Source organism: Acartia tonsa, chromosome 7 (genome assembly GCF_053477335.1).
Source record: "Acartia tonsa isolate MP-2025a chromosome 7, ASM5347733v1, whole genome shotgun sequence".
Lineage (NCBI taxonomy): Eukaryota > Metazoa > Arthropoda > Copepoda > Calanoida > Acartiidae > Acartia > Acartia tonsa.
The window spans coordinates 36690757-36709311 of NC_137266.1; the positions used below are offsets into that span (position 1 = coordinate 36690757).

General features: G+C 29.7%; 2 protein-coding genes across 3 annotated transcripts in view; both read left to right on the forward strand.

Annotated features, from left to right (window-relative positions):
* Nucleotides 1-365: 365 nt before the first annotated feature.
* Nucleotides 366-13270, forward strand: jus (EB domain-containing julius seizure protein). 2 transcript variants are annotated; one of them, XM_080166913.1, is made up of 8 exons: nt 366-490; nt 1131-1247; nt 4624-4653; nt 5392-5420; nt 6371-6453; nt 11838-11914; nt 12399-12452; nt 12935-13270. In XM_080166913.1, the coding sequence occupies exons 1-8, from the start codon at nt 379-381 to the stop codon at nt 13012-13014; spliced, it is 582 nt and encodes a 193-aa protein (XP_080023039.1). In that variant the 5' UTR covers nt 366-378; the 3' UTR covers nt 13015-13270. The 2 variants fall into 2 exon arrangements, with proteins under 2 accessions (XP_080023039.1, XP_080023040.1); XM_080166914.1 differs by lacking the exon at nt 12399-12452.
* Nucleotides 13271-18174: 4904 nt separating this feature from the next.
* The window catches only part of LOC145324522 (uncharacterized), a 42542-nt gene continuing 42161 nt past the window's right edge, over nt 18175-18555 (forward strand). Inside the window, exon 1 of the mRNA XM_080167106.1 lies at nt 18175-18199. Within this exon, the coding sequence (XP_080023232.1) occupies nt 18175-18199 (25 nt within the window). The remainder of the gene's footprint in view (nt 18200-18555) is intronic.

Consider the following 18555-nt stretch of genomic DNA (forward strand, 5'->3'; position numbering starts at 1 on the left):
ATTATCTCTATTTTTCCCTCTATATATCTATCTCTCTATTCATTTTGATCTTTTCTCCCCTTTTTTCTTTTTTTTCTGTAGATCTCTCTTTGAATCTCCCTTCTACAATTCTTACTCTTCATTTTCTCTTTTTTATATCTTTCTCTTTCAAATTTCTTGTAAGTCAAAAAATATTTTTGCTCTTTACCTGGATGACCTTGCCAGGTTTGCTGGCATTCTGAGCCCGCCAGGATTGAGATATTCAAAAAATGTAATCTTTCAGTTAAGTGTCATACCGATATATCAAAAGTGTGTATGAGAGGTGGGTTTTAAGGGTTAACCATAGAGTAGCCAAAAAAATAATAAAACATTAATACCATAGGAGGTGACTGTGACAAAATGTCTGGTAATTGTACAGCAACAGCTGGGTGTACACTTACAGTAGGGGATGGAAGTACAAACTGTACAAAGCCAGGATGGTATTCAAACCTCCAGGGTAAATGTGTACAAGGTATTGTTAATAAAGCAGCTTATAGTGCCCATAAAACATGACGTCAAACAATACAAATGACCAATGATTGGCCAGTATACATTTTACCATTGGTAAATAATATACTGGCCTGTCATTGGTCATTTGTGTTTCATGACGTCATTTATTATAGGCACTATAAGCTGCTTCATTGTTTATTTATATTAACAAATTAACATGATGTCTGCCACTTACTTGAGATAAATATAAAACAGTTGGAGTGGATGTGGAAGCATATATTCACCTTTGAAAACATTTATCCATCCATTTTTTTGATATTTATCCATTAATACATCCTTTTATTTGTTAATCCAATGATATATCCATCTATACATCTATTTCATCCATTTTTCATACGTTACCATGTCTATCCATCTATTTTTTGCTATTTATTTATCTATCTACCTATTTACATATATATTTACCTACCTATCTTTCTGCCTATCTGTCTATCTATATATCTGCCTATCTATCTATCTATCTACCTATTTAAATATATATTTACCTATCTATCTATCTGCCTATCTATCTATCTATCTACCTATTTACATATATATTTACCTATCTATATATCTGCCTATCTAGCTATCCTCCCTATTTAAATATAAATCTATCTATCTAGGTAAATCTCTGAATGAGCACTGTGAAACGGAAGCCAGCTGTGTAGCTGGTATTCTTCACTCAGAGTGTAACTCCCTTCTCAAGATCTGTATGTGCAGGCCTGGATATGAGAGGATAGGTAGGCTAGATAGATAGATAGATGGATAGATAGATAGATAGATAGATAGATAGATAGATAGATAGATAGATAGATAGATAGATAGATAGATACATAGATAGTCCAAATAGAATGAATAACAAAAGATTATTTGTAACATTAACATTAAGTTTCATGCATTAAAGCAATATTCAGTTACAAGCATCTTTTAATGCTAACAATAATATCAGCCTTCATAGATTTTTTCAAAAATTTATAGGATTTTTTTGATTATTGAAATTACAAATAAACATAATTTAAAAAAAGACTATCTTGAAACGGCAGTATCAGGTATCAATCAGAAGAAACTTGTCCATATGTCTGCACTTGCTGTTGATCTCATACCTCTTATATAGGTAGATAGATAGATAGATATATAGATATGTATATAGTTAGAAAGATAGATCGATAAAGGTTCTCATTTGAATTTTTAAATTTAAATCTTAATTCAAGACGTCAATAATGTTTCCTACATACTGCTGCTATGTCAGATGACCCACAAGATTGTATAGGCTCAAAACAGGAGCTTGGTAAAATCATGCACAGTAAGGATTTTCAGGCTAAGGCCTTTCAATCATGCAATACTTTTTTATCTCTATATTGTATAACTTTATTGGTGTAGGCAGTAATCAATCAAATAAAAGTATATAAAAGGCATACAGAAAAAAATGCTATTGTTTGTTTTATCTAAATGTTCATATAATAATACTAATTTTACAAAAAAAAAAGTGATTTTAAGCACCTTTTAGCAGTGATGTAAGACATTTTTTGGTTGATATACTAAATTTCTGTTATTTAAAACTAAATTAATAATTGAAAGTTAAGGTCTACCATGATCTTGACAAAAAATCGTTGAAAAATGTATAACGTGTTATTATAAATCATCAAATGCTTTGACACAAAACTATTCTATATGATGAAAAAATATATGTTTAGCAAAAGGGATGGTAAATTGTAATAATATAAACAGTTTGATAAATGTACTTTTGAATTTTACAGTATTTCATGATGTTTTGTCATTTTACAATGCACTTTGAACTCAACAAAACATTTGATTATATTTAATTGAAAAAATACATAGCATTTAATTTTTTTTCATATTAAACTATCGTGAAACTTATCTTATATTATTATGTAATAAATATAAGCATAGTATATTCACTAAAACAAGGATGATAACATCCATAAAAGCGAAGCTCTGAAAGGGTAGGACAAGCTAGCATTTGCACATAGTAGAGTTTCAGAACTGAATATGCAGAATATATAAATATATGAGTCTACAAAATTGTAATTATATTTTTTTGGCAAGACTATACTTACATTTATACGCCTTGATTATAGAGATGTTTCCCTTACAACATTGTACCTTGTTGTAATAGGAATCAGAATACCAAAGTTTAAATTAATAGAATAATTATATCACATTATAAATTGTTGTTCAAAAGGTTTAAAAGCAACATGTTTATTAACTGTTAAAGGAATCACCATGCAAAGTCTACATTTGATTTCATAGTCTATATCTTGAAGTCTTGGGGGGAAAATCTGCTAAAATGTAAGTACACATATTTTGGATGCTTCTGATTATTATCATAAAAAATAGAATAATATTTCTTTATACATACAGGGTGCTCATAATAATTCGGATAGTCAACTAGCTTCTTGCAGACACTAAAAAAGAACATAATTAAGAAAAAGTAGGTTTAGAATCAATTGCTTATTAGAGATGGATACTTTATAAAAATAACAGCGTGTATATTTGTCTGTCTGTAAACCGATTTGTAGCTTCTCAGAGCTCATGGAAATGATTTTAACTATTTAGGGTGAGGGGGTACCACAACCCTCCAAAACAAACAACAATTTTTTATCTTAAAAAATCCAAAACAAACAACAATTTTTTATCTTAAAAAAAATAAAATTGAAAATAGGAAAGGGGGTCGTCATTCTTTCCCTATTAAATCTTCTCTGAAGGGTTTATGCTTAAAATTTCGTGTTTGGTAACTGTTAAAGTTTGAGGATGAAAACAGTGTTGTAAATTGATTATTTTTTCTTCTTTTCACCATAAATAACACTGAATTATAAGGATATATTAAAACAAACTATTTTTGGTATAAAAAAATAATTTATCTAGTAGCCTTATTTTTCATTGAATTAAAATAAGAACAAATCATTTGAAAAATATACATACAAAATTCATTGAGGTCACCCTGTATATAAAAATATTACATAATGTCTGATTTGTACATGAAGAAATAAGATTGATATATGCATGTAAAGGTACATTAAAAGAATGAGAAAATGGGGGTGCTTTCACACAAAGTGCTTATTAAACAGTGATACCCCTCCCCTTATTTTTTAATTGAAAATTAGGCGCAGGGTCAGAATCATGAGAGGCCTATACATGCGGTGTTCTAACCCAGCAGGGACCCAGTAATTTAACTTAACATAAAGTAATAATTAAAACAAGGATGACAACATCCATAAAAGCGAAGCACTGAAACGGTAGGACAAACGGACATTAGCACTTGTATAGAGTCAGAACTGAAGTAAATTTGTTAAAAAAATGCTTGATGCAGGATAATGTTTATGAACATGCTTACAATTTTAGAACTTGATTTTGGAGTTGCTTTGCTTAAATTATTTTAATTTGTTGTCCCAGGAATCAATATACCAATAATTAGATCGATCGGATAATTAGATCTCATATTTATTTTTTAATAGAAAATCAACATGTTTAAAATGGACGCACGGACATTCTGGTAATGATTATAGAGTTGCTACGCTTTCTAAATCGTACCCAACTACTACAGGAATCACCATGCAAAGTTTGAAATCGATAGAACAATTCTAACATGCCTAAATTAAAGAAAAAAGCTATCTGTCTCGGACGGACGGACGGACGTACGGAAAGACGGACGGACCGACCCTAATAATAGAAAAGCTTTGCTTTTAAAAATGAAAAACATTCCTCAGTTTTCTCAGCTGCGCTACTTATAAACAATTGTCCTTGTTCTATGATAAATTATATTTTAATACATCAAAAGCTGAAATGTATTTAATAGTAAATTAAATAAATCTAATCTTAAGGATAGGTTTATTAAATTATCTTAACATGAACCTTTATGGCATTATTAGATTCGGAACTCCTATATAAAAGCCTTGTATGTTCGTCTTTCCATTAGTCTGTTCTTTAGTCTATAAGCCTAAATGTGATTTGAAATAGAAGGCTTGATTTTTACAAAGATTACTAGAAGGAAGTTTTAGAGGCATTTCTAGGTTTGAAATTGCAAAAATATTTTTGATTAGACAAAAACATATTTTAAAAGGTAAATGATGATTTAATAAGATGTTTCTTTTTCAGATACCAGAGGGTCCCCACCGATATGTAGGGGTAAGTTTAGTTTAAATAACAAACCTACTCTTTGAAGAGAATAAGTCTTCATGTAGATCCGTCCGATAATCAATTGGGTTTGAAATAAAGGGACAATAAATTAGAAAAGTAGGTCGTAAATTGCAATTCGAAACGAGTTTATAATGGCAAATATTGTTTTGTATTGCTTCAGAAAAGTAATGATTAAGCCATGCATTGGACAATAATATACATTTTCAAATGATTTAAAACAAAATTGCTCATTCAGTAGTTTGATATTATCTGTTTAAAAGTTTAGAAACTGCTAATTTGAACCAACTATTCAAGAATTTAAAAAAAAATTTTAAAGATAATATGTTTATGCATTTTGAGTATTAGTATATTTTACAGTCCAATTTCCTCTCCCTCCCTGATAATTAATTTTTAACAAGAATCCATAAGTAGCGAAACACAACAAAATCATTGAATGTATAAACAAACAAAGTAAGTTATAGAACAGATGTTCATAACAAAGAAAAAAGAGAGAGAATATACAAAAACAAGAGAATCACGAAACCTCAAAAGAAAAACGCTCTCAAAAAATGACCGACGGTCAATCTATAAATTAAATAAATTGACAAATGTTAAAATTAAATTAGTCACCAATTTTAGAATAGCAATTAACCCCAATATAATATAAAATGACCACAAACCAAACTGCTAAAATTTAGAATAGCTTTCCATGCTATTATAAATGTAATAAATCTTTTTCTATTTTAGTTTTGGATGATTTTGGCAAAATAGGCGAGGTAAAACTTTTCTTAGCCAATTTTTAAATTAACTCTACAAATTGCATCTTTATTTACCTCTATCTATCTATCTATCTATCTGTCTATCTATCTATCTATCTATTTATTCATCCATCTATCAATCTATCTATAGATTGACCTAGCAATGGTTTTTATTCTGTTCCTATTGTGTGCTATGTTCATTATCTATCTATCTATCTATAGATTGATCTTGCAATGGTGTTTATTCTGTTCCTTCTGTTGTATACTATGTTCATAATTATCTATCTATCTATAGATTGACATTGCAATGGTGTTTATTCTGTTCCTACTGTGTGCTATGTTCATAATTATCTAACTGTAGATTGACCTTACAATTGTGTTTATACTGTTCTTGCTGTGTGCTATGTTCATTAAGATATATAAGTTTTCCGGAATTTTAAAGTTAGGGGGAGATTTGAAATCTGCGTCAAATTTTAAGGATTTTTTATAAAATTCGTTTTTTCTATAATTCTTTATCTAAGAGCGGAAATGCATTTTAAGTTAATTAATTTTGACCAATAGGATAGGTGGATTTTAAACTACCTGCGCTCTAATTGGTTGAATGATGTACGCCATCCAATCAGAGCGCAGATTTTTTAAATCCACCAATCACAGATGCCAAAATTAATTAACTTAAAATGCATTTCCGCTTTTAAATAAAGAATTATAGAAAAAACGAATTTTATAAAAAATCCTTAAAATTTGATGCAGATTTCAAATCTCCCCCTAACTTTAAAATTCCGGAAAACTTATATATCTTAATGTTCATACTTATCTATCTATCTATAGATTGATCTTGCAATGGTGTTTATTCTGTTCCCTCTGTGTACTATGTTCATAATTATCTATCTATCTATAGATTGACCTGACAATGGTGTTTATTCTGTTCCTCCTATGTACTATGTTCATAATTATCTATCTATCTATAGATTGACCTGGCAATGGTGTTCATTCTGTTCCTACTGTGTGCTATGTTCATAATTATCTGCATTGTCTTCCAGATGTTTTCAAGGTAGGACATACAGACAGTTATTCACTTATTTATAGAGTTGCTACACTCGCAGAGGTATTAAGAAGGGATATGATAATAGAGTATAGATTGATGTACTTCCCCGATTATGACAACTATACCGTATGAAAATTAAAATTATTAGTTTTAACATATTACAGTTTGATCAAAACACAAAATCTATAATATGTGTTTGATTTCATAATTGAGAAAGCATGCTTATTAAACTTTGGGTACCACTATAATTTACAGTCTATTGTTTTCTCTTTCCCTGAGTACACCTATCTACTCCTATCCCTAGCAAAATAGCCTAAAACCTAAGTTTATTGTTCTTTCTCTTCAAATCTGCATGTTATTGCTGCGCTATTTATGGACTTTCTTGTCCTTATTTCATTACAGTTTTTCTGTCGTCCTAGGTTAACAAAAAAATACCACAATCCCTTGAACCAAAAAGTGGACTAAAGAACCACCTCCCTCTTATTATTTTGTACTTAAACACAGTTGTCAACATCATTAAATATGAAGTTACAGATTATCAATTTTCAAAAAGAAGTTGTATCAACTTTTTTTTTTATAGCTAGCCGGTTCTTTTAGTAAGTAGTAGATGTAAAATTTTTCATAGAATTCAAATATGCAATCGGTTTTTTTGTAGACCTCTTATTTTTTAAGTAATTTAAGTTTTTAAAAAAAATAATTAAGTCGGTTTTAAGGTACTAAAACGCAACAAAATAAAAGAAGAAAATGGTCAGTAAGAACAAAAATAGTAAGATCTTTAATTTGACACCTTACTTTTAAAATTCTGTTGAGTAATTATTGAAAAAATCTATTTTTTTAACCTCGGTATAATAAAAACTTTAGACCTAAATATTTTCTCAAACAGACATAAAAAACATGGGTTCATATATACCATTAGAATCAGAAAAATATTACGAATCCATTGTAAGCAAAATTGAAAAAAATTAAAAAATTATAAAATTACAGAAATGGCCAATTATTTTTTTTGTTCAGACAACACTATTGTCTTCCCTTTTTTACCCCCTCTTTACCCCCTCTTTACCCCCTTCCCATTTTTATACTCAATTGAAGAATTAAGACGTTGCCTGTACAACATAATATGATATTTTCATATAATTCCTTTTATTGTAGTTTATATACTATATTGTAAACTTTTTTTTTCAATTTTGCTTACAATGGATTCGTAATATTTTTCTGATTCTAATGGTATATATGAACCCATATTTTTTTATTTGTGAAATAATAAAATTAAGTTCAAAGTTTTTATTCTCGTGGGTTTAAAAAAATCGATTTTTTCAATAATTACCTGACAGAATTGAAAAAGTAAGGTGTCAAATTAAAGATCTTACTATTTTTGTTCATAATGACCATTTTCTTTCTTTTTTTTGTTGCATTTTAGTACCTTAAAATCGACTTAATTTTTTTTTTTTTAAACTTAAATTACTTAAAAAATAAGAGGTCTACAAAAAAACCGATTGCATATCTGAATTCTATGAAAAATTTTACATCTACTACTTACTAAAAGAACCGGCTAGCTATAAAAAAAATAGTTGATACACCTTCTTTAAAAATATAAAAATATGATAATGATATCACATAAAAATTGTTAAGATGGATGGTCTTTCTTGTAATGATAATAAAGGTGCTTCGTTATTGTAGTTGTTACTGAAATAATCTTGCAAAGTTTTAATAAATAGGACAATTCTAACATGTCTAAATCAACGGAAAAAGCTATCCATTACAGACCTACGTATGGACCGACCTTTAATAATAGAAAAGTTCCATAAAACCAGTTTAAAGAATTTGTTTGTGGTCCAATTTCGGTTTAGGGGAAATTTAAGAAAAAGTTTGACAAGCTAGCTCAAGTCTTTGAAGATTAATTTATTTCAAACTTATATTTATATATTTTCTAATAGCATGTCTACTCTATAAAATATGTTTGTCAGTCTTTTATAAAGATGGAGGTCAACATTAAACTGTAGCTTATAATGGTACCCTGAGTATAATAGGTCGTCAGCTTAATTACTTTATGTTCTGTTTGTTTATCATCATTGGAGGATGATCCCTCAAGATTCCTTACAATATACTGCAAACAGTTTTAGTTACATTAATAAACAGACAGGCTGTAAAATTCACATCCAAATACTCATTTACTGGACATGTCATAACTAATCTAAATGATTATTGTATTTCGGGATATTATGTCTTTTAACGAAAATATTACTAGCTTGTTATTGCTGCGCTAATTATGGACATGCTATTCCTTGTTTAATACTATCCCTAAGCTAAATTGATTATATTTAGGTTTATATTATAAAAATATATTAAAATAGATTACCTTTTATATCCTTGAAAACATTTAGTTTTCGAAGAAAAATTCCTGACTCAAATGTAGTTGAATATCCACGCGTGGATCAATTTTAAATGTCTGTCTGTCTATATGGTTGTCTGTCTATTCATTTGTCTTACTGATTGTCTTTATGTTTGTATGCCTGTCCGTATGTCTGGATGCTTGTCCATATGACTGACTGTTAACATGTCTGTCCATATGTCTGTCTGTCAATCTTCATGTATATCCATATGTCTGTCTGTTCATATGTCGAGTGTCTGTCTGTCTTTATGATTCTCCTTTACAAAAAAGCTTTTTGCAGGTCCCGTAAATGTATAATCTGTTAAGAAAAGGATATCTTAAGAATCCAAAGATAATCGGCACTGATAAAGTACCGCCCTTAATTAAGCACACTAATTAAAGGAAGTCTTTGTTCTTTTAAATATAAATTGAAGGGGTAGTATAGTTCAAGTAAAAGCCGCCCCTCCCCCCATCGGTTTTATTTGATTTTTAAAAGTAAAAGTATTAAACAATTTTTTGTTATAAAATGGACTTTAAAGATCAGAAATATTCAAGTCAAATTCAGACATTTTTATTCCAATACACAAAAAGGTGTGCTATAGTTTCTAAATGTGGCACTTAAAAGTAAGAAAAACGTCAAAATCAAGGAATTGATCTAGCCCCCCAATACCATACCATACCATACAAAAATCTTAATGAGTTTATGTAAAAATATGTAGAATGTAAACTCATTCAATCCCTATAAATTTCAACCGTCTATCTTGAATAGGAGATGAGAAAATCACAAAAACTTAAAAATCTAGGAAACGATCTAGCACCCCAATTAATGGGCAAATCTTGATGAAACTTTAATGAAATATGCAGAATTTGAACTTATTTATTTAAAAATTTTAGCTATCTGAATAGGAGCCAAGAAAATTACGTTTCCCCCCGTAGCTGTACGGACTGACGGACAGACAAAGTGAATTATGTAGTAGCTTCTCTACTATAAAGAAACTGTATCAGGGAAATGATGTGTTACCATTGAAATAACACTTTTTATCAAAATCTAAAGAATAGATATTGTATATCTTAACCAACAGTTTTCAAGCAAAAACGTTCCTGTAACACTACAAAAAATATTTGCCAGTAACTGTTGAGAAAAAAGAGCATTTGAGTATTATACAGTAAGTATAGATAAAAACATAATGGGAAACGATCAGATTTTAGGACAATATCCTATTACATAAAGAAGATTTTTTGTTTTGTTTGTAGCAAAGGATCACGCTAACCGCTGAACTGATATGGTTCTCCTTTACAATGTATCTTCCCATAGGTCCTGGGAAGGTTTATATCTATTTGGAGAGAGGGTAACACCACCTTCCTGAGAGAAATCGCCAAAAATCTACAAATATATAAAGCGCTGCCAAATGGAGATCTTTAGGTAAACAGTTAATCTTGAAAAGAAAACATTTTATGTGCTACTAGAGGCTTCTAATGCTAAGATAAATAAAAAAAATTAAATTGGAAGCAAAAAATGACAGAATGAGAGAAAAAAGGAACACAGTAATAGTGTCTGACTGATTATGATGTAACAAAAAAATTAGCCAATGAGAGGCCACTATAAATTTTACCATTGGTCAATAACGGCCTCTCATTGGCTATTTTTTTTGTTACGTCATAATCAGTCAGACACTATTACTGTGTTCAGAAAAAAGAGAAAAATGAAAACAAAATATGGATATTTACAAATATTGCCTGTTTAAAAGAACACTGTATATATCAGTCAAGATGAACTGAAATTTAGTTGCCGAATGTGTACGCAGTTTCCTGGGTGTTTCCTCATCCTAGCTCAATATTTACTACTAGCTAAAAATCTTCAAACTTCCCCCATAAAATCAAAATTTGAATGTATAAACGATTTATACATTATAAATTAGAATTTTTCAAATTTTGATTTTTTTTTATGTTTGAAGCTTTTTTAGCTAGTAGTAAATATTGAGCTAGAATGAGGAAACACTCAGGAAACTGCGTACACATTCGGCAACTAAATTTCAGTTCATCTCAGTCAAGCTTTTTATACAAATATGTTAAGTAGAAGCAAATACAAACTTTTACAGATAGACAGATAAACATTGAGTTAAAGAAAGTTAGATATGTAGATATAAATTCAAATGTTTGTAGATTTTAAGAGTTAATGAACATTAGTTAGATAGATTATATATTATTTTACATTTTTTTTTTTGGGGGGGGGGTGTCCTACCCCCCAAGAAAATAGCTTAAAACCATCACAGGACCAGTAGGTATATCCCCTGAAAAGTAGAGCCCAATCGGTTCAGTGGTTACTGAGATCTTAAGCTTCAGACAGACAGACAGACGGATAGACAGACAGATATTGTACTACTTTGTATTATAGATATAGGGTTATTATATAAAGATATTTAGACATTCAAATGAAATTGAGAGAAATGTAGGTAAAGTTTTTTTTTCAGTATAGCTTCAAAACATATTATCATCTGGATTAGAACCGGTTCTCACCCATACTAAAAAATTCATATCAGTGGAAATTTGACTATAATATGATACGTTAAATAACTATTACCTTATTTTCATTGGTTTTAAAAGCGGAGTTACTTTACAATTAGGGCAAATTTGACTTTTTTAATAATCAAAATATTTAAGTATAGCGCGTATTATATGTACATTTGCCGATCATTAAAAGCAATTTTTAGTTTGAAAAAATGATCTTTATTTAAGTGTGACATTAGCTTGTAATTGCTGCGCTTCGCGGCTTCTTATTGATCTTGCAGTACGGGCCCAGTTCCAAGAAAATCATACAATAATCACCACAGTTAATGAATCTAATACTATTTATCATTGAGATACGGTTCCATGAAAAATATTTACCACAGCTACAACGAGATCGAAACTAATAGTTTGTTAATTCCAAACGCTCGGTTCTAAGAAAACCGAGCAATTTTCAACACAGCAAATTCTAGGCTAAGAACCTTATATTTTATGGGGTATTTAATTTTATATTAAGGGCCCGGTTCCAAGAAAACAGAACAATTTTCAACACAGCAAATCCCAGGCTTATGAATGCTTCTTTCAGTGCAAAAGGTATTCCTTCATAATTTTATTCTATCTTGCTGTTGTTTTCTTTATATACATGTATCCTTATATTTTTCAATTGTTTTCTTTTTCATTCATCCATTTTTCCATCCATTTATTTATTTGTTATTAATTTTTCATCTTTGTCCATTTATCAATCTATCCATTTATCTATATATTCATATGCAAAATAATCAACTATCTAATAATCTATAAATATGATTCATTAATCCATCCTCCATCTATCGTATTCTCTTTTTTTTATCTTTATTATTATTTATATCTATTCAATATCTAACAAATCGTCAATCAAACTATCCCTTCATCTATCCATCAATTAATAGATCTATATAACTATGATTGGTTTATCAATATAAACAAAATCATGTATGTATCTTTCAAATTGTCTATCTCTTTATCCATCCATCTGTTCATCATCTATCCGAAATCTATCGATTTATCTATTTTTTGTATCTATTTTTTTATGTTGCAGATATAATAAACAGGCGACGAACAATTCGTGGCTCCGAGGGTTCCAATAGTTTAGGTAAATCCAGGGAGGGAGGGGACAATGGAGTGTAAATGGTACTGCCACCCATAAAGTTTATAAATTTTTTCAAACATTTGCTGGAAAAGAAGGATGACAACTTCCATGAAAGCGAAGCTCTGCAACGTTAGGACAAACTAACATTAACACTGCAGAATATAATATATGTTAAGTAAATTAATGCAAAACTGCTTAAATACAGAATACTGTTAAAGGACAAACTTACTTTCTGAGGACTGATTTAAAGATATGCTTCGCTTATTAAATTGTAACTTGTTTTAAAAGAAAAGAGTACTAAAAAATCTGATTAATCGGATAATTAAAAGTTTATTTAAAAAAAAATAAAAATCCGCATGTTTTAAATTGACGTGATGGAGGGATTCGGGAGGAACACCCCATCCGAGATTTTTACCTCTTAAATCCCCTGGCAAATACATGTACACGCCACCGTCAGAATGGCCCTATTATTTTGAAACTTTCAGAGGATGTACGGGAGGAGCGACAAAGAAAGATTGAACGGATTCGTGGGAAGCAAACTGAACAGGACAGTGAAGAAGTTTAGTACAAATTATTAACATTTTTTGTGTTTTTTTACACCAGGAATCTAATGGGATAAGGCATTGAACGATAATTTGATGTACATCACAAATTATAATGAACAATTTTACCTCATTCTATAGATTAAAAATATCTTTGTTTAAAAGATATATAAAATTCCTAAAATTTAAAACAACGAATGAAGTTTATAAAACTTTGAGTACCAGTGAATGTCTCTTCCTCCATGCCATTTGCTAGCTTAAAAAAAGTTTGAAAAATGATTGGGCTATACAAACTTTTTTAAAAATAATTTTATTCTATATGAGGGGTAGTTTTGTTTATTTTAATTGGAGGAATATATCAATTTATCGTCCATTGTCATATACCTACTTTGATCTTGGTTTTTATCTAAATGAAAATATTTTAATAAAAGACTGCTAAATGTTAGGGGTATGGAGATAGGTCAATGAAAGATTAATTAAGTTTTTTGTTTATTTCATCATCCATTTGTTAGGGCTTTCCATTAAAAAGAAATGGGGAACAACAATTTATCTTTTTTATCTATCTCTATGACTTTAGTCTAAATGTAAAACTAGATCAGCATTGTATAATGTAAAGCATATGATAGATTATGTTTTAAGTTCCTTAAAAAATATTATCAATTTGAACATTGATGACAATTGTAGCATGCTAAAAAAATACATTTTCTAAGTCTAAAGATCATTTTTTACTGATGAAAAAATTGGGGTTGAAAAAATCCTTAATTAATCAATTGTTTGTATATTCATTTTTTGTAAATAGAAATCATAACATAAAATATCATAAAAATGAAACAGTTACATAAAACAAAATTGTGAAAAAAGTGATTTATAAAACAAACAATAAATGCACTATTATAGAGTAGCTGTGCTATCATTTAAATATATTTTAGTATTAATTTATTATAGTAAAATCAAATTGTTATGAAAATTGAATTGTAAATAATTATAAAATTATTATTTTTACTCGAACCCTATAATAGTTATTTCTAGCATCGTATTATAAACAGCTTTCCGCGGATATAGAATGTACAATTATGAGATTTTTTTAGCCCCGAGGTGCCGAAGGCTAGGGGCGTCCAAGCTTTTAAATTTTTTGGGGGTTAATCCTTATATCATAGAGGTATTTTTTTATTTAGGGGGTGGGGGTAAAAAATAAAAATTAAAAATCCAAATTCGTTTGGGGGGTGGGGTTAATCACCCCGTTACCCCCCCCCCCCATTGAACGTCTTTGCCGAAGTCACGGGCTAAAAAAAACTGGTTTTAATCTTATGATTGTACATTTTTATATTCGTAGAAAGCTGGATATAATACGATGCTAGACATAGATTTTTTGTATGGATGAGAACCGGTTCCTATCCACCGGATTCGAATGAATACAGGAATAGTTATTTCTCGCATCGTATTATAAACGGCTTTCCGCGGATATAGAATGTACAATTAAAAGATTAAAACTAGTTTTTTTAGCCCCGAGGTGCCGGAGGCACCGGCTAAAAAACTGGTTTTAATCTTATGATTGTACATTTCTATATTCGTAGAAAGCTGGATATAATACGATGCTAGACATAGTTTTTTCGTATGGATGAGAACCGGTTCCTATCCACCGGATTCGAATGAATACGAGAATAGTTATCTCTCGTATCGTATTATAAACGGCTTTCCGCGGATATAGAATGTACAATTATAAGATTAAAACTAGTTATAATATAAACTGGATATAATACGATGCTAGACATAGTTTTTTCGTATTCATGAGAACCGGTTCCTATCCACCGGATTCAAATGAATACGAGAATAGTTATTTCTCGTATCGTATTATAAACGGCTTTCCGCGGATATAGAATGTACAATTATAAGATTAAAACTAGTTTTTTTAGCCCCGTGGTGCCGAAGGCACCGGCTAAAAAAACTAGTTTTAATCTTATGATTGTACATTTCTATATTCGTAGAAAACTGGATATAATACGATGCTAGACATAGTTTTTTCGTATTCATGAGAACCGGTTCCTATCCACCGGATTCAAATGAATACGAGAAACAAATTTACCTAATTTTTACAACCGGTATTTTGTGAATAAATTTTCATTTAATTCTACCAAGATTATATATCTTCACTGTTAAGTAGCATAAAACATGCACCCAAATACAAATATATCTAAAAATTTGGAATGATCGGTCCCACTATTGTCAAATTTCTCCTTTTTTACTAAGGTTTAATATTCTATATATTAATTTTTAAGCATGGATATATGTATTTCTTAATTATCTTTCAAAATATCATGTGTCTGCAGTTTAAGATCTCGCTAACTACAGAGCCAATATAGTTCTCCATTTTAGATAATCTTCACATAATTCCCTTGAATGGTTTTGGGCTATTTAAACTTATTAAACTTAAGCCCTGTATTGGTTCTAGGCTATTTCTATGCCACCTTCTACACAGTCAAATGCTAGTGGTGCAGCCTTTATACTCCGTGGTATAAATTATGATAAATCATAGTTGATGTATTATGTTTGTACATCAAATATTTATCTTTCTCTCTCAGGGTCGGACAAAGACACATATTCGCATCCTTGTTTATTTGGCGGTTTCCCTCAAAGTGTTAATTCGAGTAAAAAAACCCTCTCCCTCCTCCACTTACTTTACATGCATTAAAAATAAAAGAGGGTAATTACTTTAATGCAGGTTAGGTTAGGTTAGTTTATATTGGATTCTTTGTAGCCCTGCCAGGATTGAAAACTGCAGATATGGGTACAACATACGTGGATATTATGATTGGGGAAATTTTGTCGTCATTTAGGTTGCTACTAGTCCTCATTTATTGGTCAGTACTTTCCTCCAGTAAGATGGTGGGTATTGGGTAAAAGGGGTAACCTTATTTTAGCCAGTCGAAAATATAGTGCAACATCCAAGTTATAGCATTCGAACAAAATTCACTTAAAATTGATAATAATTATCCCAATTCCGTTTTTCATAAAGATATTTACTTTTATTGATATATTGATCTTGAGAAATATTTCATTTTATAATAATTGATTTAGTAAAATTAATGGATAAGAAATAAACAATAAATCTATGAACATTCCTAATGATGATAAACTTCAAATACCCTTTCTGTTGATAAAAATTAGTGGTTTCGAAAGTTAGAACACTGCTAATTTAAAGCAATCAGATTTTGACCTACAAACTATTTTTAGCTATTGGCCATTATTTAATGAAAATTAATTAAGATCGATGTTTCCATTTTTCATATACTTAGATTTTTACTTATGGATTTAACTTAGGAAATACTTAATTTTTATATTATTCAATTTCAAGAGGGGTACCCCCCCCCCCATATCAGTTATGACCGGTAAATTCAGAGTCCGATTTTTTACATATTTGTCTTTCTCGAGTTTTACATTAACTTTTAAAAAAAGAAATTAATACTAAAATGTACAAAATAAATCGACATTTTTAATAATAATGTTAGATATAACATAGCTTCTGTTGATTCAATAACAGTACCTAAGTCTTATAGGCTTATCTAAATCAATGTCATCTATAAAAGTAATGGAGGGAGGGGACAATGGACTATTAATTGTAACTATGTTTAGTAGGTGAAACTATAAAAAAACACAATAATTTTAATCTCCATATAGGTGAAAGTTTTTATCATCATTGGTGATCTATATCGATTTATCGTCCATTGTCTTATCCTTTTAGATATAATTGTAATCTTTAATTATTATCATATATTGAATGTATTTCGATAATTTATATTATTAGATCCTAATTCGTATGTTTAATTATATAATCAAACATATTTTTCATATTCATAGATTATAATATATTCTTAAAGCGCAGCTACTACATGATAAGGTTATACTGTACGTCTGTCTGTCAAACTTTTGCTTCACATCTTTATACAGTTTGAAGCAATCAATCAAAAATACACAAAGTTTTTGATTCATGTACTCCAATAAAGTGAAACATGTAGCTTGCTAAAATAAAGATCCCCCATCCAGAAATAAAATAATAGTCAATATGTATTGCTTCGCTACTATTAAACTGAATCGTTCTTATTTTAACATATAGATACTTGTAATCATATTTTTAAGTGTGATTTTTCATAAACATATATATAGAAATATAAATAATAAAAATAAAATAAACCTTTTTATGTATTCTTTCTTATTTGGCGCATCTACTATATAATTTAAAGGGATTTAGGAAACTAGTTTGTAAAAAAAACTCCCCTTACTTACTGAAACATTACTAAAAGAAACCTATAACAACACTATCTATGTAACGTTATTAAACTAAAGACTATCCAAAAAAACAAACTGATATGACCCAAAGTTTTAAATCAAATTATCTTATTAATTGTCTCAAAAACTCTGAGTACTTTGTTTGAATTTTGATTGGCTTTAAGCTGGGAATGTCACTATTTTGAATTTATAGAAGAGGTAATTTTGTTTATCATCATTAAGTATATATATATGAATTATATCTTCTATTGACTCATCCCTGGTAATAATATATAAAAGTCGGCCGATAAAATTCGGCAGATATTTAAGTTTTATTAAAAATTAAAAATTTGAACACCGAAGGTCTTTGTTCAAGAAAGTTAAAATCTCTTCTTTCAAGTTTAAAAAGCTTTTTCAATACTGCTAAAGTTTTAATAGCAAATTGTTATCGTCATGCTCCTATTAAAACAGTAATATAAACTAATTTTTAACGTCTTTAGTTGTGACACGGTTGAATACACGTTCATACATTTGTTCAACGAATTCACAACATGGCTACAAACCTTTAAATAGGGAAGACTTTTACAATTCGGTTCTCATTTTTCGGAAAGTTTCATATTTCTCAACCAGATTAAACCTATTTTGTTACTGTCATTAAGGATGCCAGGCTGTTTAAAAGACTGTAAGTAGCACACAAACACACATGCTGCTACTTGTATTTGAAATTATTGCATGGACAACCATTTTAAGTTTGGACTCTGCTGGCTCGGAACAAAAATTATGAGGGAGAACAAAATTGTTTCAATTAAAACTTTTTCACAAAATGTGTAAAGAGTTTTAACTTTTCTATAGTGAGGACCTTGGTTGCATTGCAGTACAATAGAGTAAGAAGTTGAGCACGGAATCCATTATTATCAATGATGCCCAAGCTGGTTTGGAGTTGGGGTAAATATCCCAGTTGTTGATATAAAACTTCTTCCATCTTTTTCTACACTTTTATATTAAAGTATTATGATGTCTCTTTATCTGTCCGTGTCTCTGTATGTAGTGAAGTATCTCGCCTACTTCTGAACTTTTATGTTTAAATGTTTCTCCTTTTTCCTTTCCCGAAGTAATCTGCTAGAACATTGATAGACCGACAATGGATATAGGACATACGTGGATATTTTGACAGGGAAAATTTGTTCATCCAGGGAGGGGAGAGGAGTATAGTTATTTTATCCAGCTGCAAGTATTACTTAAAAGAGTACATGAAAATTTGGTGCAACATCTAAGTAATAATATATCGATAAGGAAAAATG